Source organism: Hirundo rustica, chromosome 21 (assembly GCF_015227805.2).
Source record: "Hirundo rustica isolate bHirRus1 chromosome 21, bHirRus1.pri.v3, whole genome shotgun sequence".
NCBI lineage: Eukaryota > Metazoa > Chordata > Aves > Passeriformes > Hirundinidae > Hirundo > Hirundo rustica.
The window spans coordinates 9,220,556-9,244,220 of record NC_053470.1 but is presented as its reverse complement, the minus strand read 5'-3'; the positions used below and the strand labels follow the sequence as shown (position 1 = coordinate 9,244,220).

General features: G+C 42.6%; 2 protein-coding genes and 1 long non-coding RNA gene across 13 annotated transcripts in view; 1 reads left to right on the top strand and 2 right to left on the bottom strand.

The window, feature by feature from the left end:
* The window catches only part of GRIA3 (glutamate ionotropic receptor AMPA type subunit 3), a 127,495-nt gene extending 123,104 nt beyond the window's left edge, over positions 1-4,391 (top strand). For 2 of the 5 annotated variants that reach the window (XM_040084234.2, XM_040084230.2), the window contains exon 15: positions 3,291-3,536. In XM_040084234.2, the coding sequence (XP_039940168.1) occupies positions 3,291-3,536 (246 nt within the window). Of the gene's footprint in view, positions 1-1,000; positions 1,116-3,290; positions 3,537-4,120 lie in introns of those variants that run through there. The other 3 variants (XM_040084233.2, XR_005703834.2, XM_040084231.2) reach the window with 3 other exon arrangements.
* A 126-nt stretch (positions 4,392-4,517) lies between these two features.
* On the bottom strand, positions 4,518-9,813 carry LOC120762141 (uncharacterized). The gene is made up of 3 exons (XR_005703835.2): positions 9,643-9,813; positions 7,755-7,823; positions 4,518-5,670 (listed from the first exon to the last, which is right to left on the bottom strand). It is a non-coding gene; the product is annotated as an uncharacterized LOC120762141 (long non-coding RNA).
* A 1,733-nt stretch (positions 9,814-11,546) lies between these two features.
* Positions 11,547-23,665, bottom strand: part of THOC2 (THO complex subunit 2) — a 48,898-nt gene continuing 36,779 nt past the window's right edge. For 2 of the 7 annotated variants that reach the window (XM_040084225.2, XM_040084229.2), the window contains exons 30-39: positions 23,306-23,411; positions 22,500-22,936; positions 21,597-21,655; positions 20,044-20,079; positions 15,969-16,106; positions 15,551-15,620; positions 15,315-15,472; positions 14,595-14,671; positions 14,451-14,498; positions 11,547-12,411 (exon numbers count right to left, since the gene is read on the bottom strand). In XM_040084225.2, the coding sequence (XP_039940159.1) occupies positions 14,471-14,498; positions 14,595-14,671; positions 15,315-15,472; positions 15,551-15,620; positions 15,969-16,106; positions 20,044-20,079; positions 21,597-21,655; positions 22,500-22,936; positions 23,306-23,411 (1,109 nt within the window). In that variant the 3' untranslated portion in view covers positions 11,547-12,411; positions 14,451-14,470. Of the gene's footprint in view, positions 12,412-14,442; positions 14,499-14,594; positions 14,672-15,314; positions 15,473-15,550; positions 15,621-15,968; positions 16,107-20,043; positions 20,080-20,772; positions 21,656-22,499; positions 22,937-23,305; positions 23,412-23,665 lie in introns of those variants that run through there. The other 5 variants (XM_040084226.2, XM_040084227.2, XR_005703832.2 and 2 more) reach the window with 5 other exon arrangements.

Here is a 23,665-nt window from a genome sequence, read left to right as displayed (position 1 = left end):
CCACCTGGATGGCTTTTCCCTGCAGCGCCAGCGTGGGGAAGTGGCTGTGAGGTCCAGCAAATCCCCTCAGGGATCCAGCCTGGGGAACCGGCTGTGAGGGCCAGCAAAACCCCTCAGGGGTCCAGCCTGGGGAAGTGGCTGTGAGGGCCAGCAAATCCCCTCAGGGATCCAGCCTGGGGAACTGGCTGTGAGGGCCAGCAAATCCCCTCAGGGATCCAGCCTGGGGAACCGGCTGTGAGGGCCAGCAAATCCCCTCAGGGATCCAGCCTGGGGAAGTGGCTGTGAGGGTCAGCAAATCCCCTCAGGGATCCAGCCTGGGGAAGTGGCTGTGAGGGTCAGCAAATCCCCTCAGGGATCCAGCCTGGGGAAGTGGCTGTGAGGGTCAGCAAATCCCCTCAGGGATCCAGCCTGGGGAAGTGGCTGTGAGGGTCAGCAAATCCCCCTCAGGGATCCAGCCTGGGGAACCGGCTGTGAGGTCCAGCAAATCCCCTCAGGGATCCAGCCTGGGGAACTGGCTGTGAGAGCCAGCAAATCCCCTCAGGGATCCAGCCTGGGGGATTTTACTTTGCAGATGTGCACAGAGACCCGCCAGGCATGGGGGTACGGGGCTATGGGCGTTGTTCACCATGGGAAGCTAAGGGGCTGGGGTGGGAGCTGCTCTCTGTTAGTGCAATAGGGGGTCCTGCTGCATCAAACCCACCCAAATCTGTCCAGCTACTGCAAGTGCCTGTGGTGCACCACAGTGGGAGATTGGCCTTGCTTTGTTTCTGCTGCCTTCATTTAACAGTGAGTGCCGATTACTCAAAGCGATATGGGCAGGACCTGGTAATGTAGAGATGCTCTAGCCTTAACTTAAGGGGATGATCCAGTTGCCTGCAGTGTAAATACTTTGTGGCCAGGAACCCTGCTTTATCGCTTTATATAGTTTTAAAGTAGTTTAAAGATTGAATAACATAAAATAACATAATATAATGTTATTTATGTTATTTCCCACGTGAAGAACTCCTGTAAACCTTGCAGTATTGAAACTCAGTGAACAAGGCATCTTAGACAAGCTGAAAAACAAATGGTGGTACGATAAGGGTGAATGTGGAGCCAAGGACTCCGGAAGTAAGGTCAGTCGCTGAAGGTCTTTTTGTACTGATTAGCAATCACATTTTGACCCACTGTTTGTTTATACCAAGAATGACTTTCAAAAATTGCTATTTACATTTTGAAGGTTGAAAGAAAATAATAGAAAAAAATAAGTCTCAGAACATGACAGCATTTTTCTTATATGCAGTAACAGAGTGTAGTTGTAAGTATGTTTCACTATGTGAGTATTTTGCTAGAAACATTTTGCTAGAAGCCTCCAAAACCTCCCAATCTGGTGTCATTTTAATGTGCAAGTTTCAGCACAGTCACTGTCTATTATTCAGGCCAGCATATTTTCTTATTTTTATTGTAAAAAAAAAAAAAAAATTGTTTCAAAATTATTACGTAGGTTCTCTACATGTCAGTTTGGTAAACAGTTGCATGCTTGCTAAGGGCACAAATTTTCAGGACAGACAGCTGATTAAAAAAAAAAAAAAACAAAACAAAAAAACCTTCCTGCCCTATTTGCCAATTCAGTTTGAGATTGGTTGAAATAAAAAAAAAAAAAATCTGGAAGTACTAATGGTGAATCAGTGAATCATTACCTAAATATTGTATATTCCTTTTTATACTACTTTGAACCATTTTGCTGCTGTACTGTCCTGCCATCCACCAGCTCTGCTATGAGGCTGTCCAGCCTCACACAGGACCACTGTAGACTCCAGGGCAGGTCCCACCTCTGAGGTGAATTGGCCTAGTAGCTGCACACTTAAATTGTAGGGAATATTTATTTATACTAGTCAGTTAAAAGGAAGATTAAAAATATATATGTACATATATTATTCTTAAAGACCCATTGGGGAGAAAAACTCAGAAAAAATCCTGGACTTGTTGGAGTGAAGGACACTTTCAAAGGCACCAAGAGGAGGAGTAATCTGGCTCCAGCTGAAATCAGTCGCAGTTGAGTGCCTAACTCCCCTGGTGCCTTTGGAAGTGCTCTCTCTAATCATTCAAACAGAAAACTGTAATTTCAAAGCACCCTTTCAGTGTTGGAGGACAATTTCAAGTTCCAGCGAGACCAATAATAAAATCACATTGACTGCAGTAGGACTGGAAGTTGCTTGGGGCACAACCCAGTAGCTGTTGTATCAGATAGATTGCAGATCATGGGATATCTGAGCACACGGCAGCTGCCAGAGGGAACTGTGATCAAAAAGAGGTATAAATGATGTAGATCTTCAGTTTAAATGGCAGGTTGTTTGCTACAACCACATCTATCCAAACTGCCTGTGGAACACACAGACACTTAGAAGCTAGAGCATATTTTACTCTGACTATATGCAAATTTAGCTCTCCCTAGAGAGACTCATTAGCCGAGCTCTGTCAGCAGTGTCTTCTCTGGGCACAGAAAAATTTCTTTGGCACCTGCTTGTCCGCCCTGGCCAGTGTGGCGTGGCAGCCCAGCCAGCTGTGCCAGCCAGGAGCTGTTCCTGTCCACAGCCATGCAGCAGCAGAAGGGTTGCAGCTCTATTTAATCCCATTCCAGAACCCTGTTTTAAAGAATGCAAGCTTCTCCCCCATCTGACATGTATTGAAGGAAGATAAAGCCTGACCAGTGATTTTTGCGTTACGATGTCTAGTTTCATTCAATCACTCACTCTCCAGAAGGTGCTAGTTTAGCTCAGGGTTCAGCTACTTCACCTCTAAATAACTGACCATCTTTATAGGGTGGGGGTTTTTTTCCTAACTGTTGAAAAAAGGTAGTTAAATTTGGCAGCATGTCAAGAATTTTACCTACATTGACCAAACCCGAGTGTGTAGTGGTTTGGCTTTTTCTTCTCTAGTTTTGTCATGGCCTTCTGTAACTCCTGCTGTTTTATGCAGCCACCGGCACAGCTCTCCCCCAGTGCCTTTGCTACCAGGGATGCTCGGCCGTAGGCAGCCTTGCTCTGGGACACCGAAGGCCTGGGCAAGACAGTGCCAAAAACCCCTCCTTGCCTTGGAGGCAGGCAGGGTTCAGCCAGCACAGGGAGGAGCACAGAGCAGTCACTGCTGGGCAGCCCCGGGCTGCGGGGATGGGGGGGCAGACACTGAACACCCTCAGAGTAGCTATTGCAGCCAGGGCTAATGCAAAGCAGCCTGTTGTCTGTCTGTCAGTCTGTCTGTGTGTGTGTGCTGCTCCCAGCAGAACTGATGGTGTGGCCGGTTTCTCTTAGGACAAGACGAGCGCTCTGAGCCTGAGTAATGTTGCTGGCGTGTTCTACATCCTTGTGGGAGGCCTGGGGCTGGCCATGATGGTGGCACTGATTGAGTTCTGCTACAAGTCCCGGGCCGAGTCCAAGCGAATGAAACTCACCAAGAACACACAGAACTTCAAACCTGCTCCTGCCACCAACACCCAGAATTACGCTACCTACAGAGAAGGCTACAACGTGTACGGCACAGAAAGTGTGAAAATCTAGGGGTAGGCTGCGGGCTGGGATAAACCCTCCGAGCTTTCTGCTTCCTTTCCTTTGTAGCTGTCTCTGCTGTCCTGTTGTGTGCACCAGCGGGTTGCTGCAAAAGGCTTTTGAAACACCATCTTGTGGCAGCTTTTAAGTATCAGTCATTTAAATTTCTTCCCTGATAGAAGCAGGATCAGAAAGGTGCCATTCTGTTTTGCACATAGAGGAAGCTGGCTTTGTGCTGAAGTGCTCTCTCCAGCATTGTGCCAGTTTCAAATGAAAGTATTTTGTTAATTGCTTTAAAAATCACTGTAATCAGAATTCTCATCTCTCTTCTTGCTGATGTCTTTCTCTTTGTTTTGTAAGCTATAATCAGGTCAGGTAAGTGCTTGTAGGAAGTTTCGAAAAAAACTTGCAATAAAACCAAACCTTCTAACTAGAATTCATGATTTCTGAAGAAGAAAAAGAAGAGCTGAGTTGCTGACAAGTGATTCTAAAAAGGCCTGATTAGCCCCTTGCCCACAGTCTGTGCCTTTCCATGGGCTGAGCTCCCCTGCCCGTTGCTGCCAGGCAGTGATGAAATCTCTCTGGTTTTATTTTAGGTCTTCACCCTGACATCATGCAAGACAAAAAGCAGCAGAGAATGTGGATACTTCATGGATTTGGACCATCTGAGCCAGTTGTACTCTCTCCGAGGTGTCAGGCATGACACACATTGATGATGGTGCAATGTACTTTTAATAGGAAAAACTGGTATTTTTTCCTTCAGTGCCTTATGGAAGACTCTGAGACTCACAACAATGCAAACCATCACCGAAATATTCTTGCTTTGCTTTGAAGAAGTAAAAGAAAAAGAAGAAGAGAGGAAAAAAAAAAAAAAGAAAAAAAAAAAAGAAAAAGAGAAAAAGAAGAAAAAAAGAAAAGGAAAAAGAAAAATAAAAGAAAAAAAGAAAAAGAAAGAAAAAATACCTAAACAAATTAAAGGGAGAAAGAAAAAAAAACTAAGCAAATTAAAGGGAGAAAGAAAAAAAACCTAAACAAATTAAAGGGAAAAAGAAAAGGACTGCTAACAAGATATTGGTATGTGAAAAAAAAAAAATCTTGTAAAAAAAGATCAGTGCAACAAAAGCCATTCTTTGATACCACTGCACAGTAACTGAACTTGTGTCCTGAAAGCAACCGCAGCTGGTTTCATCAGCCACCCCAATTGTATCAAATTCTGAAACTCCTCCTGACACAAAGCCTCAGAAATCTGCTGTGTGCAAATGTGGACTGGCCTGCCACTGCTTGTATGAGCTGATGTCAAGATGTTTCAGTATTTACTTACAGTGGTGTGATTTTTTTTTTTTTTTTTTCCTGAGCCACTCTAACCTCTCTAGCTAATTTGAGCAATTCTGTATAGCAGCAAAATGTGTAACACCTGAAGGAAAGAATCCGTGCATTCAAGCCAGTTAAGGTCAATGACTGAATCTGTAAATCCAAAAGAAAGTAATTGGTGGAACTGCATGTCTTGCATCCAGATCAGTAAATTAATTTCTTGACAAGGTAGATAAAGTGCAGGCAGAAAATACTGCATTCCTTTTTTGTTGTTGTTGTTGTTTCTCTATCATCAGGCATACCTACAGGTGCTTTATTAAAATGACATTGGGTGGCTTTTAAAAATTAAAAAAAAAAAAAAAAAAAAAAAAAAAAGAGGAAAAGCCACTTGCTGTTTAAGTTCAGACCATGTATCTCTTTTCTTGCTGTGCATTTGCGTTTTAATTCACTGTTTAATATCAAGCAATGAAGCAAGAGAAGGGCAGGTTAGTTTTTCCCAGGCCTGCTTCTGCTTCTCCCCAGTTCTCTCCCACCTGGCACCGTGCTCAGCTAACACTTCTCAGTACCAGTCCTTGTAAAACAGAAGCAAGGAGAGAGGACAGCAACTCCAGCTAGAGCTGCAGGTCCAGAGTGGTAGTAAGCCATCTGACAGACTCCTGCTAGTACTGTTCTGAAGTATCAGCTCCTTCCAGCTTCTGTTCCATGCCTGGTGAGAGGATGCTCCTGCCCCTGCCCCTCTGGGAGGAGGATGCTCACTGTTACTCACATCACACATCTTAGACAGCAGCAGCATTGCAGCCTTCAACCTCTGCCTGGAAAATACTTAACTTCATCTCTAAAAATAAGAAAAAAAAAAAAGAAAAAAATCTAAAAAAAAGAAAAAAAAAACCCAAAAAACTTTAAACATATTGTCAATCACATGGGAAATGTTCAATGGAGTATCTGCATACTAATTACCTCTAATCGACAATATGTATTTTCCGTAGTTTATGATAGAGTTTTATTTCATCAGTAACATACAGTGAAAAAGAAACTTATTTAAACCAGTCTGACCGTTAGGCATTTAGTTTGCTGATGATAGATTTGAACTTTCAATAGGATTTAAAAACAAAAAAAAAAAAAAAAAAAAACCCCAACACTCCCCCCCAAAATAAAAAACATCTTGTTAAAAATATGTATTTCCAACAAAATGTAATATAAAATCATTTTAAAAGCTCGTAGGAAAATAATATATTGTTCAAGTTTTTAACGAGATATTGACAAAAAATTGTTTTGTTTTCATTTTCTTTTCATGAAACTCTGATTTTTTTTTTTCAACTTCCGAACATGGTCACTTCCCCAGCAAGGGTGAGCTAAAGCTGTGCAGTTATGAGTTGTATTTAAAACAAATGATTTTCTTAAAAGCTGTATAAAAGATGTACGTTTATCAGATCAATTTTTAAGAGTGGAGGCTTCACACCAGTGAAGGGAGTTTGGTAAATGGTTCGATATTTTTTAAACTTGCATGTAAATCTAAAATGTGTTGAGTGCTTACCAATTCTGGCTACCAACTTCAAGCTATCAGAAGTTTGGCAGTAGTCTCATGATGATTTGTTTTGGGTTTTTTTTTTTGTTTAGGTTTTGGTGGTTTTTTTGTTTTTTTTTTTTTTAAATTTATTTATTTGTTTTGCATTGAGGGCTTGGGGAGTTAATTTCCTTTTTCCTTCCCCCCCCCCCCCCTCCTTTTTTGGTTTTTGGGGTTTTTTTTGTAATTTCAGTTCCTATTTTTGGTTGTTGAAACTGCACTTGAATGAGCAGAAAAAATTGCCAAGCAAACTAATGGCTGTAAAAGCATAAACTGCATGTGTGGGCATCAATTACTGAGCCTCATTTTGATGAGGTGTTGTACAAAGAGTTTTAATACATTTTGTAAATAAAACTGTAAAGAAAAAAAAAAAAAAAAAGGCTTCTCTTTTCTTCAGGGGAGAAGGAGTCCCTCCCTACTGCTCATCCTTTGGCCAGTCTCCTCAGATAGTGAGCTCAGAACCCCGGAAAGGTTTGGAGCTCGCTGTGCCTGAGTGCAGGAGGGACACGTGCTGAGCCCACCCTGTGTCTTCAGCAGAGGCTTCGGCAACTGCAGATAAGCTCAGGAATAAGCAAGGAGTAAATCAGTGCGATAAACAATTCTTGAACCCTAAAGCACTCTGCAAGGACGAGGGTTTCAGGTTGTCCTGGGTGTAAGCAGGGTGCTGTGCTGAGCACACACCTGTGGGACCACCCTTTCCCCAGGGCACAGGGAGCCGTGGAATGATTACTTATGTATAAGGTGCCCACACAGTGAACACAGGGAGGCGTGAAAAAAATACTGTTCTGTCCTTCAGCTTCCACTTCATGCTCAACTTCCAGGCCAGCACGGGTGAGCTGTGTTTTCCTCGAGAGCTGCCTGGACCCACTCCCTGCTGCCTGGCGGACGCACACAACTCGGTGTGCCTGCAGGGCCCAGCAAAAGGCCGGTGCCAGGCTGAAGGCAACCCTGCCCTGCCAGGGCTCACCGGGTCCTGCACGGTGGGGGCGAAGCTTTTCGGATTAGTGTGTGAATCGGGGCAGTCGGGGCTGTGGCACAGCTGCACCCAGTGAGCCGGGAGAGCCTGCGAGCTGCAGGGGCTGGGGGATGGCTTCACACGGCTCTGTGGCCACAGCCAGGAGAGGCAGAACATGGTCTAGGCCAGAGCTTCCCTGGCCACTTTGAGCCAAAACCTGGACTTGCTACACAGACTGCAGCAATGGCAGCAAGGCTGTGTGGCACCCCTGGAATTCTGGGCTCCAATACACCCCAGCAGGACCTTGTCTCTAGACGTCTGCAGGTGGGGAATAATAATATAAGGAAGAATTCTGAGTAACGCATCAAATTCCAAGAGCCATCAGTGGCAACAAAAATACCTCAACATTATTCAAGTTTGAGCCCAAAAATCCAAACCAATAGCAGCTCTTCCCCATGGCACGCCACACCTGACAACAAAATAAAATAAATATTGTATGTTGTGGCACAGTTTTTCCTTCCAAGCTTTTGAGCGAAGCACTGCAACATTTATTTTTTCAAAAATACTTATTCTTTATGGCTATTAAAATAATAATATCTCATGGATATTAAAATTAAAAAATGTCTTTGGTGCCCATATTCATCATTTCAGTCTGGAAAATTTGCTCTGTTTTGCAGGCAGCAATGCGTAAACAAGATCTGCTCTATTAAGTAACCCAAAGGATTTAAGTACAGAGATAATATTTGCATGGATATTATAAATGTCATAGTATTATTTGCTACTTTTTGATATTTTGATAACACATCTGAAATGGGTATCAGGGAGGACAGCGTCCCCATGAGCAGCAGCACCCACAGCCCTGCATTGCTGCGGCCGCAGGATGGGCCCAGGCTGGTGTTACACCCTGGGCCAATGCCCGTGGGGCCAGAGCACCACTGCTGCAGCCCAGGAGCCCCAGGCTGCAGCCCCAGCACCATGACAGGACACCCCTTAGGTGTGCCCTGTGGGATGCTTCAGTCCTCTTCTGACTCTGTGCTTCAGCCCTCTTGTCTTTATTTCATCAGTTAACAACAGAGAAATGACTGAGGCTGGCTTGTGATAGGGCACCATCACTGCAGGAGCATCAACAAAAACGGTTTCCAGCTTCCCCCAAGCCCAGGCACTGGAAGCAACTGCCCCACCAGGCAAGGAGCAGGCAGGCAGCACAGAGAACCCTGAGAGGGGCCTGAGCACACACCAGTGTGTGCAGCCAGTGCAGCTGTAAAGCCCCTGCCCTTCCCTGGTGCAGCTGGGAGAGCTCACTGGGAGTGAGTCCAGAGGAGGCCACAAAGAAACTCAGAGGGCTGGAGCTCCTCTCCTCTGGAAACAGCCCCAGAGTCGGGGCTGTTCAGCCCACAGAAAAGGCTCTGGTGAGACCTCAGAGCACCTCCCAGTACCTAAAGGGGCTACAAGAGAGCTGCAGAAGGACTTTTTACAAGTCATGGAGTGATAGGACAAGGGGAGGTGTCTTTAAACTAAAAGAGGGGAGGTTTAGGTTGGATATGTGGGAAAAATTATTCCCTGTGAGCATGCTGAGGCCCTGGCACAGGTGCCCAGAGAAGCTGTGGCTGCCCCATCCCTGGAAGCGTTCAAGTCTCAGAGCAACCTGGTCTGGTGCTCGGCATCCCTGCCGCGACAGAGGGGTGGAACGCCGTGATTCTCAAGGTCCCACCCGACCCCAAAGCGTTCCGCAGTTGTGTTACACCAGGAGGCCGTGGGATCGGTGCCGTGCTCGGTGCAACACTGACATGCAGCGGTGGGGACGGGGCAGCCGCCAGCCTGAGCATCCTCCTCCCCCCGTCCTCTTGTGAAGCAGACTTTTAATATCATTCCAAGCTTTTCGACAAATATTGCATTTGATTTCCAAATATGGCCTGAGCAAGCTAATTGCCCAACTAATCCTCCAAAATTAATGTAAGAGCCGTGGTTTGATCCGAGGCAAACAAATATAAACGGCGTATATTTAATATTCCCCTGCCCTTTAAACAAGGGACGTTTGCCAGTGTTGAGGGAAAACACCTTATTATAAAATAGCTGAAGCTGTGACCTATCACAGATGCTGCAGATTAGACATAGCAATTAGAACACCACATCAGGACTTAAATGGGTGCTGGGTACCAGGTTTTTCTGGCAGGACCATGGGCCAGGACCACAGCAGGGCAAGGCTGCTTGCCTACCCTCCCAGCCCAGTCTGTTCTTCCCCACGACCCTCTCAAATCATGAAAACATTCAGGCTGGGAAAGACTTACCATTGAGCTCAACCCTTAGCCCAGCGCTGCCATGATCTCCACTAATCCACGGCCGAAGTGTCACATTCACACATCTTTTAAACACTCCCGGTGGCTTCACCACTGCCCTGGGCACCCCGGTCAGTGCCAGACCAACCTTCCAGCACTGAAGCTTTCCCTCGTAAAAATGGCAACCTCCCCTGGAGTGACCTGAGGCTGTTTCCTCTTGTGCTGTTGCCTGGGGGAGCAGGCTGAGCCCCGCCTGGCAGCAGCCTCCCTCCAGGGGCAGGTGGAGTGATTGGGCAGCCCCGAGCCTCATTTCCTCCAGGCTGAACATCCCAGCTCGTCAGCTGTTTCTCCTCAGACCCTTGCCCAGCTCTCTTCCCTTCTCTGGACATTTGAATGTTTTTCCTGCCGCGAGACCCAGGCTGGACACAGGATTGAGGACCAGCCAGGAGCTGGTCACTGTTGCTGATGACAGCCAGGCTGTCCTTGGCCTCCTCTGGGCACAGAGCCAGGGAGCACAGCCTGTCCAGCCACACACCCTGGCCAGCTCCGAGCTCTCTCCAGCCCGCCAGGACTCATGGATTCCCTTGGCTGAACTCTTGTGTACAGCTCCCATCACCAAACCCTCACTGCTGTCTCCGCAGATGCGCCTGAGCCCCTGCAGAGACCCGCATAAGGAAGGAGGACCAGAAGGACCAGCTGTCTTTGGCAACCCACCTGGGGGAGAAAACCCTCCCAACAGACATGAACTGGGCCAGAAGCTGCTCCTGCGGCCCCTCTGAGGAAATCGGGAATTGCAGGGCACATCCAGCTTAACGCAGCCACAGCACAGAGCGCTTTCACCAAGTTTAATCACTCCCTTTTGAGCGCTGCAGTGTGCTGAGGTGTCTCCACTGGCCAGAGCCCTAACGGGGGCAGGGTAACATCCCCCACCCTTCTCCTCCCCCTGCAGCTTCCAGGGATTTCAAACACCTCACTGCTCCTGCCCCGCCAGCAGCATCACAGGTGAGGACAAACCCTCCTGCAGGACAGGGGCAGCCTTCCTCCAAGCTGAATTCTGAATCCATTTCAGCTGCCCTGTCAGTGTCTGGGATGCCGGTGGTGTCCTTGGAGGTGACGCTGCCCCGAGCCCCAGGGTGACCTTTGCCCACCTTGGTGTGGCAGCCCTGAACTCAGGGCTGCCCAAAGCCTCCCCTCATCCCCTCTCCATACAGCCCAAGTGTTGGGGGCTCCCTTGGACTGGAGTGACTGAGATAGAAGGGTTTCATTTTAGACTGCTCTACTGAGGTAATTAAAAGGACCCGAGTATTTAGCTTAGTTGCTCTTCTTTTTAGTAATTCTCTCACCTCTAATTCGATGGATAACTCTTACCCAATTATCTTCCCAATTTGTCTGTGTCTTTCTTCCACTGCAGGGCCAGGATTTGTAATCTATGATTTACTCAGTAATCAGAACAAAGCTAATCAGGAGAGTTTTACTGACCAAGTCTGTAGGTACTACAATTTCTTGATATTTACTATTGAATACAAGCATGAAGAAAAGATGCTTCTGTCCCAAACCTGATTACTGACAGCATAAAGCACCAAGGATGCTCAGCTTTTGATCTAAAGTCCCTTTATATTGTATTAAAAAGATCTCACCAAAACCCCAACAAACCCAAACCCCCAAATATTTAAGACACAAGTCCCTGTGCTCAATAGTATTACTATGTGATACAAAACTGGCGTTTGAACATGGGACAAATGGCTCAAAGGAAGGGTGAATGCAGGAGCCAAATCCCAAGCTCCCGTGCCAGCACCACACGCTGGAGCCAGCCCTGGCACCCCAAACAGGGACAGGAGCCGCCACCCACGATTCCCACCAACATCCCATCTTCACAGCAACCCCCAGGAGCAATAACGTGACCACACACAGAATGATTTACGACCCATTGAGAAAACTATTGTTTATTTAGAAAAAAGGTTACACTGGTAGAATTTAGCAGATAAAAAAATTCTTTTTTTTTTTTTTTTTTAAAAAATGTCATTGTGAAATTTTCAGACTAAAGTTCAGCAATACAAAGCTCCTGTAGCTGTAACTGAAACTTAATTTATTTCAGTTTTGAAGAGAGCATTTCCAATCAATCTAAAAACAACATGACAAATAAAAGGTGTGACAGGGGACGACTGAGCACAGGTTTAGGCTGGGATGGGACAGGGTTCATTCATTGTTTTTTTAAACAAGTCAACGTTATACACAATATACAAATAATCCTAAGCATTGCGTGAAAACAGTGCTCCCACTTAACTTTTTTCTTTTTTTTAGTTACTGATATTAAAAACAGGCCAAGTAATAAATAAAAACTGAGTTTAAATGAGGTAAATCCAAAAAGGTTCAATAACTGTTTATTTGTGGTTTTCAAACATCTAAAAGAATGCATTTTCAAATTGAAAGAATTACTAAACTCAGGCAGTATTTTTGACAAACTAAGTGGAACTATGTACACATGAAACCTCATTTGCACTATGGCAACTGTTTGTTTGCAGCACATTGTGCTAAAATATGGAATAGGTAACACTTTCAGCCAGGTACTGAAAATAAATGTATAAGAAACTAAGCGACAAGTTAAAAATACAGTAATGTACAACTTAACAATTAAGTCCTTAGCATGGGGAAATAAAGCAGAGAACTGAATAATTTAAGGAGATGCAGATGGGTCCTCTTCATTCACAATTTTCTGTGCAATCTGTACTCTGGAAAATACATTTCTGGTCACAGCTGGATATCCTCCCATTTCAACGTCACCTGCAACAGAGGTGTACATAATTAGAATTAGATGTTCAAATAAACACTGATCTCACTACTTCCCATTTTATTCCATTCACAACTCAAAGAATGAGGGGGGAAATAAAACAATTTTTATCATTCCCTAACTCTAGCTTATTCCACAGCAAGGACTCTATTTCTATGAGCACTGCAATGCAAGTAGTGAAACACTAGTTCAAACACAAATAGGAAGAAAGCAGTCACTTGTGAGGGTATAAACTCATTTAGAGGTGCAAACCCCTCAAAATCTTACTATCTCTAAATTAGGCAAGAAATAAATGCAGTCAAGCAGACACTGCACATTAGGAAGAACAACATCAAAGATTTAAAGGAGCACAGGCTGAGATTCCCAAGTGCTGCTGTCCAAAGCATTGCACAGTTCCCCCCTCACTGTGCACACAGGGGTGCTGCCAGTGCTGCAGGCCAGAAGCTCCAGGTCAGCCCATCACACACTGGATGTGGATTCCAGAGCACAGCTGACATTTACCTGAGCTCCTGTTACTCAGCAGAACACAGCTGTGCTTTTTGAACTAACGACAATCCTCACTTTACATGGAATTGCTAGTCAAGACAAAACTTCCTATTTTATTATTAAAGAAGCTGTAAGTGCTCAGTAGTGAACCTCATCTACCAAGACTGCCTTTTTGCTTTTGTTCCAAAGTAGCATTTAAAAGAATGGGGGAAAAGCTGGGATCCCTCTGCAGCGATCAGTCAATAATGGCTATAAAGGACAGTCAAGAGAATTCCAGCAAATTCTCTCCAGCAAATGCTCATAACTTTCAATTTGGAAACTATTTCACTGGAAATTGAAGTATCTTTCATTACTTCAAGAAGATAAAAAGAAATAGTATGAAGAAGCAATAACCTGAACTCCCATCTTTTCACCACCCAAGAGCCCCCGGCACCAGACGGAACATGAGATCCTTTCTGAAACAAACTCCCTTTGCTCTGAGGTCACAATCCATGAGGGGAAACTTCTCTCAGACGTTCAGATTTTTTCTTTTTTCTTTTTTTTTTTCTTCCCCACCCCCCCCCCTAAAATGTGAAATTGTGCACTGCCTTATGTATAAAGATCAATAGAGCAGTGTTGTGCAACTGTGCCTGAAGTTGGATAGCTCAGGCGAACTAATTTAGGTTCACTGGGACACTTTCCTTCCCAAATAACTGAAAACAAAACATTTCAAGACTCTTAAAATGGCTCAAGGTAGAGGAGAAAAAACTCCTCTACCCTCATAACCATGAAACAAAATTTAAATGTCCACATAGCTGCACAGGTCTAAAAAAAACCCCAAACCATTCAGAGCCCCATCACCTTCAAAGAACAATTGACTTTTCCAGAGGATCCAGTCTGAATTAGGGCTACCCAAAATACTCTAAATATTTCTTTTCTTTCTTTAATTAGCCCATGTTTCCATGCCAAGGTTTCCCTTTATCTTCCTCCTCCTCTGATCAGGCCAGATAAAAGATTATGCAGAGACACTGAGCTGACCAGTGCATGGTGCAGCATCGTGGTTTAAAACCACAGCTTTTGAAGTAAGAAGATATTAAAACTTGAGTTTGCCACATATCAGGCAAGATATTAAGTAACACTTGGCTTATGGAGAGTGAGGACTGTCAGAATGGCAACAGTTCTTGGAAACTGCAACAGATGTAACTCCACCAAAGGCTGCCCGCACACCACACCCCGTCCCCGAGCACCTAGACAATCTCAGCGATGATGACAGGGAAATACTTTTCCCCTGGGGTAGTAATAAAAAATTACAAATAATAACAGTAATAATATTTAAAAAATAATAATAGTAGTATTAACCAAACCAACACATACCCACAAAAGCCCCCAAACATGAAACATCACCATTAAAAAAAAAAAAAAAAAAAAAAAATCCCCACAAAACAACCAAACCCACCCAAACACCACCCTGGGAGATTCCAGGCTGCTCGGGCTGTACATCCTTTACCAGTCAACAGGACCCACAGGAGACACCAAATCAAACAAATCAAATAACAAACCTTTTTACCTTGCCTGAAAGAATCTTCATTATCTATGCTTGTCTGAAGATTTATGAGTAAATTCAGCATTAAGGAAAAAAATATATTGCTACATATAAAAATGGAAGCTCATTTGCAGAAATCTTCTGAAATGTCAGTGTTTAAAAGGATATTGTTTCTTTTCTTCTTTCCCCCCAGCACTGTCCCGTTTTTCTTTCTTCTCTGCTTTTTCTTTATCATGTCTTGATTCCTTGAAAAATGCACACGTGGGAAATGGCTTATTATGGTACCATTGTACAGGACATTTAAGAGGACTGTAACATTTAACATTATAACTGGACAGAGCTAAAAAATCCCCATCACTCAAAATTACAGGACTGAGCTTTTATGATTTGTGAGATTATTTCATCTTTCTTATCCACTTCCCCGGCAATGCCAGCAGCAGAACTGCAGCTGGGAACCACTGAACACCACCAGAAGTGCAACACACCTGCTTCCACCAAAGGAAAGTGACTGACACAGGCACATGGAAATCTCAATTACAGACTACTTTATATGTAAGTTAAACCTATTTTGATCTGCCTGCTTAACAAAGCAGTCTGCAAATATTTAGATTATTCAGAACCTAGATTATAAATTCTGAATTTTCCTGGCTACTGCCAAAATGAGCTACTCCTCCAAACTATCCTCCTCCTGCAAGAGTGACTGCAGATATATTCTAAACCACAAGATACTAGAAGTTTCAGAAGCATTTTCTTACTCATTCACAGCATATCTTTTAAATTTAATTTAGGCTATAAAACAGCTATAAATTTTAGGAAAAAAAAAATAAAAATCAGCCTGTTCTGTCAGCAACAACCACAAATAAACTAGAGGAGAACAGCTTATTTTACCTTTTTGCTACCAGAAGAGCTCTTCTCCATCTTTTCTGCCTTGATGGAGTCACCTTTCTCTTTTCCTGAAGATTTTGATTTGTTCTTCTCCTTCTCTTTTTCATTTAGGCGAGGGGAATCAGAAGGACTTTCACTTTTGCTGTGCTTTGAAGAACCAGCTAAAAGCAGAACAGAGAGCTGTAATTCTGCACAAGCCTCACACACACACACACACACACACAGAGTGAAACACGTACTTGTGCCGTTCTCCTCCTTGCGCCGCTTCGTTGAATCCTGCGGCACCTCTCGGTCACTGTTTGAATGATCCTGGCACCAAACACAATTGTGCAGATGTTAGCAGACTAAAACACGCTCCTGAGGTAGCACCTGCTTATATTCGTATTTTGGAAAACTAACTGTTGAATCCTTAGAAGGTAACTGAGGTGTTACAGCTGGTGTGAAGTTTCTGGAGATCGGTTTGGAGGGAGAAGAGGTTTGAACGCATTACTGCAAACCGATCTTTGAAAGGGTAACAGAACAAAAACGCCCCCTCAGACACAGAGAACTTCTGCTCAGGTGGGCTGTACAGCCAATTATTACTGCAAGGGCTTGGAGCAGAAAGCTCTCCAAGCACATCCCAACTGTCTGAACTAGGGCATTGAAAATGTCACCAACCCTTTTTCGATCTTTCCTGTCCTTTTCATCTTTCTTCTCTCTCTCTCTGGATCTCTCCCTTGACTTGTCCAAATCTTTCTTCTCCACTTCTCTCTCCTTACTCTTGGACAGTGTTGGAGTAGTGTGGTTTATGTAGTGCTGTTAAATTAAGGCAACATCACCAAATATTAGTATGTGTTCCTGGACGTGTAAATAAAAAGAAGTCTTAGTCTAACACATCAGCTCTAGCTCAACTATTAAACACAAATACTTTAGCAGCAAAACAAAGCGATTGAAGACGTTCAAACTCGTCATCTATAATTTAACCTACAGCCTATTTACTCAATTTACTCAATTCAAGAATATTTTCTCTTACTGGAACATCTATTTTCAATACACACAGCACTGTTCACCAGGACACAAATCAGACACACGGCTACAAAAACAGGATATGAAGGTTACTGGACTCAGGAACACCTGCAATAATAACCTGCAACCTTGCCTGGAACCAATGAGCAGAATCAGCTGCTTAAACAAGCTACAGTTTATTTGTAAAGAATAATCTTTATCAACAAAGTATTTAAGACAATACTTTGAATAATGTCTATTAATCTAGTTTCTAACCTTCAAATGAGAAAAACAGCTGAACGTAGAAAAGAATTCTTCTTTTTCAGTAATGTGTTCTAGATTGTTATTCTCTTTACTAACCAACTCTGGTAAGCTCCATAAAACAGGTAGTGGATGTGTTATAGAAATATGGATACATCGCAGTAATTATATCTTTTTACAAACAATTATATAGTTAGATCTAAGAAATATTAAGTGCACGTTTCAAATTAAAACCACTTCTCTTGGTATTTAAGTTACACCAGCACACAGATTTAAATCAGCATACTTCAATCTTTCCCCAGTTCCCTAAGTTAACAATTTTATTTGGGGACTAAAATACCTTTATTAAAATGTTCTCTGTATTTCTTTTCAGACAGACACCTTACTTAAAAGGACACCAACTAAAAGAGTCAAGTGGAAGATTAGTTTAAAACAATCAAGGTATCACTTGAACCAAACCAATTAGTGTTTCAAACAACTTTCAAAATTAAAGCAATACTGTCCTTCCCCAGTTTCAGTATATGTTTAACTTACCAACACCTGACGTGAGTGATCCTATATTAAAAGTCACACTGACGAAATTTAAGTCTCTTTCCTTTTATTATTTCACTGGAATTTATTATCCCACAACAGAGACTGAACTTTCAATCCTTCTTGCACTAGGTGTTTCTTTTTGCTCCTTTCCCTCACTCCTCTTTGCTTATTCCATTTCCTACCATGCCATTCCACAAGTGAATTTATCCCTGCTCTCCTCTTTGCTGACACTGACATGTGAATAGGTTTTCTCTGAACAGCCCCATCCAGTTGTCTCCTGCAGCTGCTTTCCTCAGGAGCAGGTGAACTCAGAGCTCTGCTTTCTCCCGTCCCATCTCGTGCTCTCGTGGCCGTTCCCGACAGACTCCACTGCTCCTCTACCATTCCATTCCAGAGTTTTGGAAACCTACAGCCATCCTCCCCACCTTTACCAGGAAGACTTTATCAACTTGCTTCTAGAAATGCTGCCCTGATGACACATGAAATTTTGGGTGCTTCGGTGTTGTTTCTAACTTGGACAAATGCCAAAGCAAGAAAACCCCCTCTAACTCAAGTCTGGACCCACTTATTTCATAACCTGCAGTGTAAACCAACACTTCCAATGTCTGTCTCCAAAAACTGAGCCAAGTCAGGAATAAAGAAAGTCTGTAAGCAGACAACAGCACCAGAACTTAACCTTCAGTGAAGGCTGAACTCATAAACCTTACAGGCTTCTCAACATCCCATCCCTTCCCCAAATAAGTACATGGAAGTAAAGAACATTAACTTCTCTGACACTATGTACAGGGAACACTGTTATGAAGTGCTTTAAGCCTGTCAGAAAGGCACTGAAGAGTGAAGATTAGTTCATTAAGTGAGAAAGATTAGAAAACAGCATTTAGAAAAGGAAGGAAGGGCTGGACACCACCCATTCCCCAAACACTTAAAGAATAAATCCATTAAAAGGTCACACAACTGCAATACGCTTCCACCTAAGTCTACGCAAACACATTACAATTAATTCTAAAATATAACTTTTCAAATTAACTAGAAAAATAAAGCTGTTTGCTGTTAATTTAATTACAAATAGTTCCACTGCCTGCCTAATTAATCAATGTACTAATAAGCAAAACAGATATTTTAAAATAAAATTTTAGCTTAAGTAATGAAAAGGTAAGCAAAATGTCAATTAACCAGCTGAATCTTGAATCATACAATAAGGAAGGGAAAAATGAGATTCTACAGATTCCCATATACCACCCTTCAGGCAGAGGTAAGCTATAAGACAATTACTATAGTTTTCTAATTTAAAAAAAACCAACTAAATACACAAGATATGATGATGATTTATACAAGTATCTGGATTTGATCTACAGACACTGTAGCTTCGTCAGTGCAAGACTAAACAATACTTCCTACATACACTATCCCTATAATCAGACACAGTTGGTACTGGAAAGATTCCATTTTAAAAAAACCAAATCCATCAGCAAGAGTCCATTACAGTATCTCAGCTATTTTGATTCAAAATATACAAAGTGTTCTGAACACTTTGTACAAAGGTAATTACAACTAAAACAACAGCGCAAATATAGAACAGAAAATGAAAACACATTTTTAAATTAAGTGAATATAAGTAATCCTAGGTAAACCCAAAAAGTATCCAAAAAGTCCAAACGGTGAGCATTTTCCAAGAGTGCAGTTTAATTACACACTGGTACTGACTGTGCAATCAAAGACTTTAACAGCAGCTTCGGAAGATTCGCTCCATTTCCCAGCAGTCACATCCCCTGATCTGTCAGCAGCTGTGCAGTGCCTCTGACTGTTAAACAGTTACACTGGGCCGGCGTTTTAAAAAAGCAACCAAATAGTTCCAGAATCTGCCCAAAATTCCACGTTCCTGGAGCTGGAGCGCAGGCAGAGCGCTGCTGCACAAAGGGACGTGCCCGGGCTGCAGATGTGCAGGGAAGGGCCACAGAGGCTGCTCTGCCTTGGGGAGCCTGGCAGGAGAGGCAGGGGGAGCACGAGGAACAGCCCCAGGCAGAGCCTGCACCACGTCCCAGCGTCCGAAGGGTGCCCACCAAGGGAGAGCCCCTTTCACCAAGGAGTCACGTGGAAAAACAGCTCCTAAGGGGTGCAAGTTACTGCTGGCAAGATTCCAGCTGGACAGAGAGGGAAACACTTCACAGCAAGAGCAATTAGCCACTGGAGTATCTCCTCAGGGCGGCGATGGACTCCCCAAGACTGGACTCGTGTAAGATCTGCCTGGACAGGCTGCTGGGGCCCTCCTGCCTACCCCACGGGTCTGCAAAAAGGATGCAGCAGCTGAGCCCTCAGGTCCCTTCCAACCTGGGATTCTGCTTCCATGAACTCCTGAGAGCATTCTTTAGTAACCCCTCTCCTAAGATAATGAAACTGAAGCTGTCTTGAAGCAAACACACAAAGATGACAATTCAGGAGGCTGTCTCTGATGCTTGGAAACACAACACTACAGTAGTAGAACATGAATACAGCTGTAAGGAGAAAAGCATCAATATTCAGAGACCTCTCCAATATTCTTTAACTAACTACTGTTAATTGGTATATTCCAAACCTCTCCAACAATTCTAAGAATTCTTTTAGCTATTCTATTAGCTTTTCAGCCAAACAAATGGCTTAATCATAAGGACATTTTTGTGCATTCACAAGTTTTAGAGGGGAGTAGAAGAGACACTGACAAATCACATCTCTTCAAAATATTGACAGAAAGGTGAATTCAGGGGATTTTTGTTATGTTGCTTCCACATTATCAACAGTTTCTCCCATACACAGGATTTACACACCAGGACAAAAACCTCCCATCCCTCTATTACTCCGCTAGCATTTACTGGAATGGAACTCGAATTTCTGACTGGAGTTCGCCACGAGCAAAAGTTAACTTCGCTCTGCAACAAAACATGAGAATAAACTTTGCTGGTTTCTAAAAGATTCAAACCTTTGCTGAAGAGTCCTTGAGTTCGTTGAGGTTGTCCTGTAGAAAATGAACGGAGATGACACGTGAGCTGGAATAGTTCTCAGAAACCAGAGGGACTTTGGGAAGCACGGCCATGCCCTTGAAACAAAAAACAGCTACTCCTTCTGGAACAAATCTGATGTTAATACTGTACTCTGAATAAAGCTAGAAACTGAAATACTTTTTAAAAAGAAAGGGGGGGGGGGGGAGGGGAAGACAGTCATCTATTCTCTAGACTCTGCTGTTAAATAACTACAAAATAAGTCTACATCTAATTCTTCCTGAAACAGTGAAAACACACTCTCCTGCCTAGATAAAAATATAAAGAAAAAGTAGTCTTAACTCTAAATATAGCTGAACAAGAGGTGAAACAGGTTTAAAATACTTTTAAACCTGTATCTTCTCCACTTTCAGTTAAATGTAGTAGAAGTCACTCTAGAATGACCTTATGCTGCCATTTATAAAAAACTTCATCCCTGAATAGTTATCACTGTCACCTGTTTCCTCAAAACTAGTAAAAGCTATTTGAATTCTTCAAAATGAAGTTAAATCTTTCAAGTAAATGAAAGATTTTTTTCTATCTTACGTAGAAAAGTAAGTACTTTGAAAAAACAAAAAAGAGAAGAGCTGGTTCTAAAGTTGGTAAGATGGTGAAGTTTAAAGACCCACATAATCCATCACAGTGTTCTCGACGAAGGATTGGTAACTTACAGTTTTAAACGTTCAACGTACTGCAAATTCAAAGATTCCATGAACATAGATGGCTTAGAAATAATACAAATATGGAGCAAGGAATGGCTACCCTGAGTCTTCAAGTAGGCTACGCCCATGGTTTTGTGCTGCGCTCGAGTGCTTGGGGTTTCTCTTTGCTGGGTAGGAGGCTTGGTGGCCACATCTGGTTTTATCGTAACGCAGGGCTCAACACGGTGGGAACCCATTGGAAATAAACAAACCTCGAAGGGAAGGAACAACAGAAGCTGCATGCGCACTGAATATACACAACTACAGGAGAACTGATCACCAAGGAGACTTTAAAATGGAGCTCCTTTCAAGACTCCTCCTGAGAAGGCACACATCGGTATGATGCTCATCAAGAAGCCTGATGAATTCAGAGGTATCGTACATCCCGTATCATCCAGGAATCTTCAGTGCTACTGATTCTTCAAAGAAGTGCAGAAAAATATGCTCCGCTCTGCTGCAAAGACTCGTTTGCTTGTAGCTACCATTGCACTCCAAAAAAACTGACTGCTTAAAGCAATGAGGCACTTCTGTGTAAAAATTCTCTTGAAATTTTCCAAACACTATTTTACAAAATTTGTGCTAGGTCCTTGAAGCATTATTTTGGTTAATTAAAAAATATTTTTATAGAAAAAAAGACAGTCCGCCAATAAAGAAAAGGAATGCATTTTCTAATGCAACATAAAACCTCCAGTGGCTCCAGGGTATACTTGGCACAAAACTTGAAGGAAGTCGAATACTGGCATCCCAAACTCGTGAGCCTAACATGGGTGCTGCCTTCCTCAGGCTATACTAACCTTTACTGTTGAGGAATGTGATGGAGAAGAATGTGTATCAACTTTGCGGCGTTTTTGTTCTGAGGAAAGAACAGAACAATGGCATTAGCCAAACACAGTTCAAAGAGGAGAATCAGATAATGGCACTTTCTGAAGTACCAACATAATTACAGCTAGATTTCTTACCACTACGTGCATTTTGTTCCCCTTAAGCTATCTAGAGTTAGCAGCATACCTTGACCAACTTTATGAAAGTTTGCAGCACAAGTGTAATGTGAACAAACTGCTGCAAAATTATGCTCGCTCCAAACTTCCATTTTATGGAAGCCAGTATCTGAATTTCAGAATTGCTATGAAGACACTGGACAGGCGAACGCTATGAAAAGCATTACAGCCTCCCTTATGTGGTTTGCCACAAATATAAAAATCAACACCAGCCTCAGATAATAACTTAGGGATTTGCTAACGCATAATATAAGAAGGGACTGATAAAGCTTTCTGCATCCTTCTTAAGGATGCAAAGGCCTGTATCTTTCACTTTCCCTGTTTTCTTCCAATTCAAAAGTTATCATGAAGCTCTCATAGTACACACAAAGTTTTTGCGTTATACTTTTGCAAAATCTGAATGGTCAAAGTTCTACATTCTAACAAAAGACCATTTAGACTCACATAAAGAAAAATGGCAGGCTTTGTGAGAACAAGCTTTCACTGGAGATGTGTGAAGTTCACACATTCACACAGTTTGCCTTTTGGAGATATTCTGACTACCTCCTTTAGATACTGACCATACTGAAAAGCCAGCGCCAATATCTTACTTAGTATGTAGGGATTCTCTCTCCACTTCTCTAGCATTTTTTCATATTCAGTGATTTTCAAGTGACACATTCTATTTTTCTAGACAAGAAACTAAATATTCAAACTTACCCCTTTCAGACTCTGATGTTTCTGATCGGGGAACAGGTGACTTCAAGGACCCAGCTACTGGCACCTTTTCTCCTCCTTTAGCATTTTCCTTGGATTTCATTTCCTTTGCCAGATCTCTTTCTCTGGACGGCTCCTTTTCTCGCTCCTTTTCTGCAGTTGACTTTGACTCAATGATGGTAACAACCGTCTTGGACTTTTCTTCTTTTGAAGCTTTTTCTTCTTTCTTCACTTTTTCCTTCTCTTTGTCAGACTTTGGCGTTTTCTCCTTGATCTCTCTTGCTTTCTCATCTTTGTTTGCCCGTTCTTCCTTCGGTTTATCTTTCCCATCTTTCCCAAGTGCCTTCATCTCCGGAGTGGCAGCTGGAGTCTTGTCTTTTTTTTCTTTATCTTTTTCCTTCCCGCTTTTTTCTTTATCATCTTTCTCTTTAATAATTTTGCTGCATCAAAAATAAAATGGCCAATTCGCATGGATACAAAACACAGCTCTAGCTTTAGCACAGAAGTTTTACTTCTGAACGTTTGACAGAATTTCCTGAAGCAGACACTCTAAGATTTCAGATTTGCTGTTTCTTTATCAAAACAGCAACAGGCAAATGTTGTCATTTACCTTCTGTAGCTAAAATTAAATGCATTTATCAGTAAAACTGTGTATTTTGAAAGAAATAATGTCATTTTTTAAACTTGGAAGAAATGGAAACTATTTACACAGAACCCAGAAGTAAAAATAAAAGGCAGGTAATTTTCAAGTGTATTTCTGTGGCTTGCAAAGAAGAAAACAGAGAATGTATAAGAATAGTTTTTCTCACCTATTAGACGCACTGTTTCCATTGCTTGTTGTCACCTTCGGTGTAGCGTTGACAGTTTTATTAATAACTTTCACCACACCCTGAGACTTCTCCTTTAGTTTATCTGCTTTAAAAAAGAAAGAGAATAGCTCTATTTCAACAAGTTAATCTATATCCTGTTGGCTAAAATACAAGCAGCTGAGCATATTCAGGTCAGGTCATGTGTAGCTAACAGCTAAAACGGGCAGAAGATCATTCTCCCCCCAAACCAAGTAAAAATAAAGAACACGCACTGATCCTATTTAGCATCACATTTATATTTTTTCTTTTCTAGCTTAATGAGGCAAATTTTGAGGGAAGCCTGTAATGACAGAAAAATTC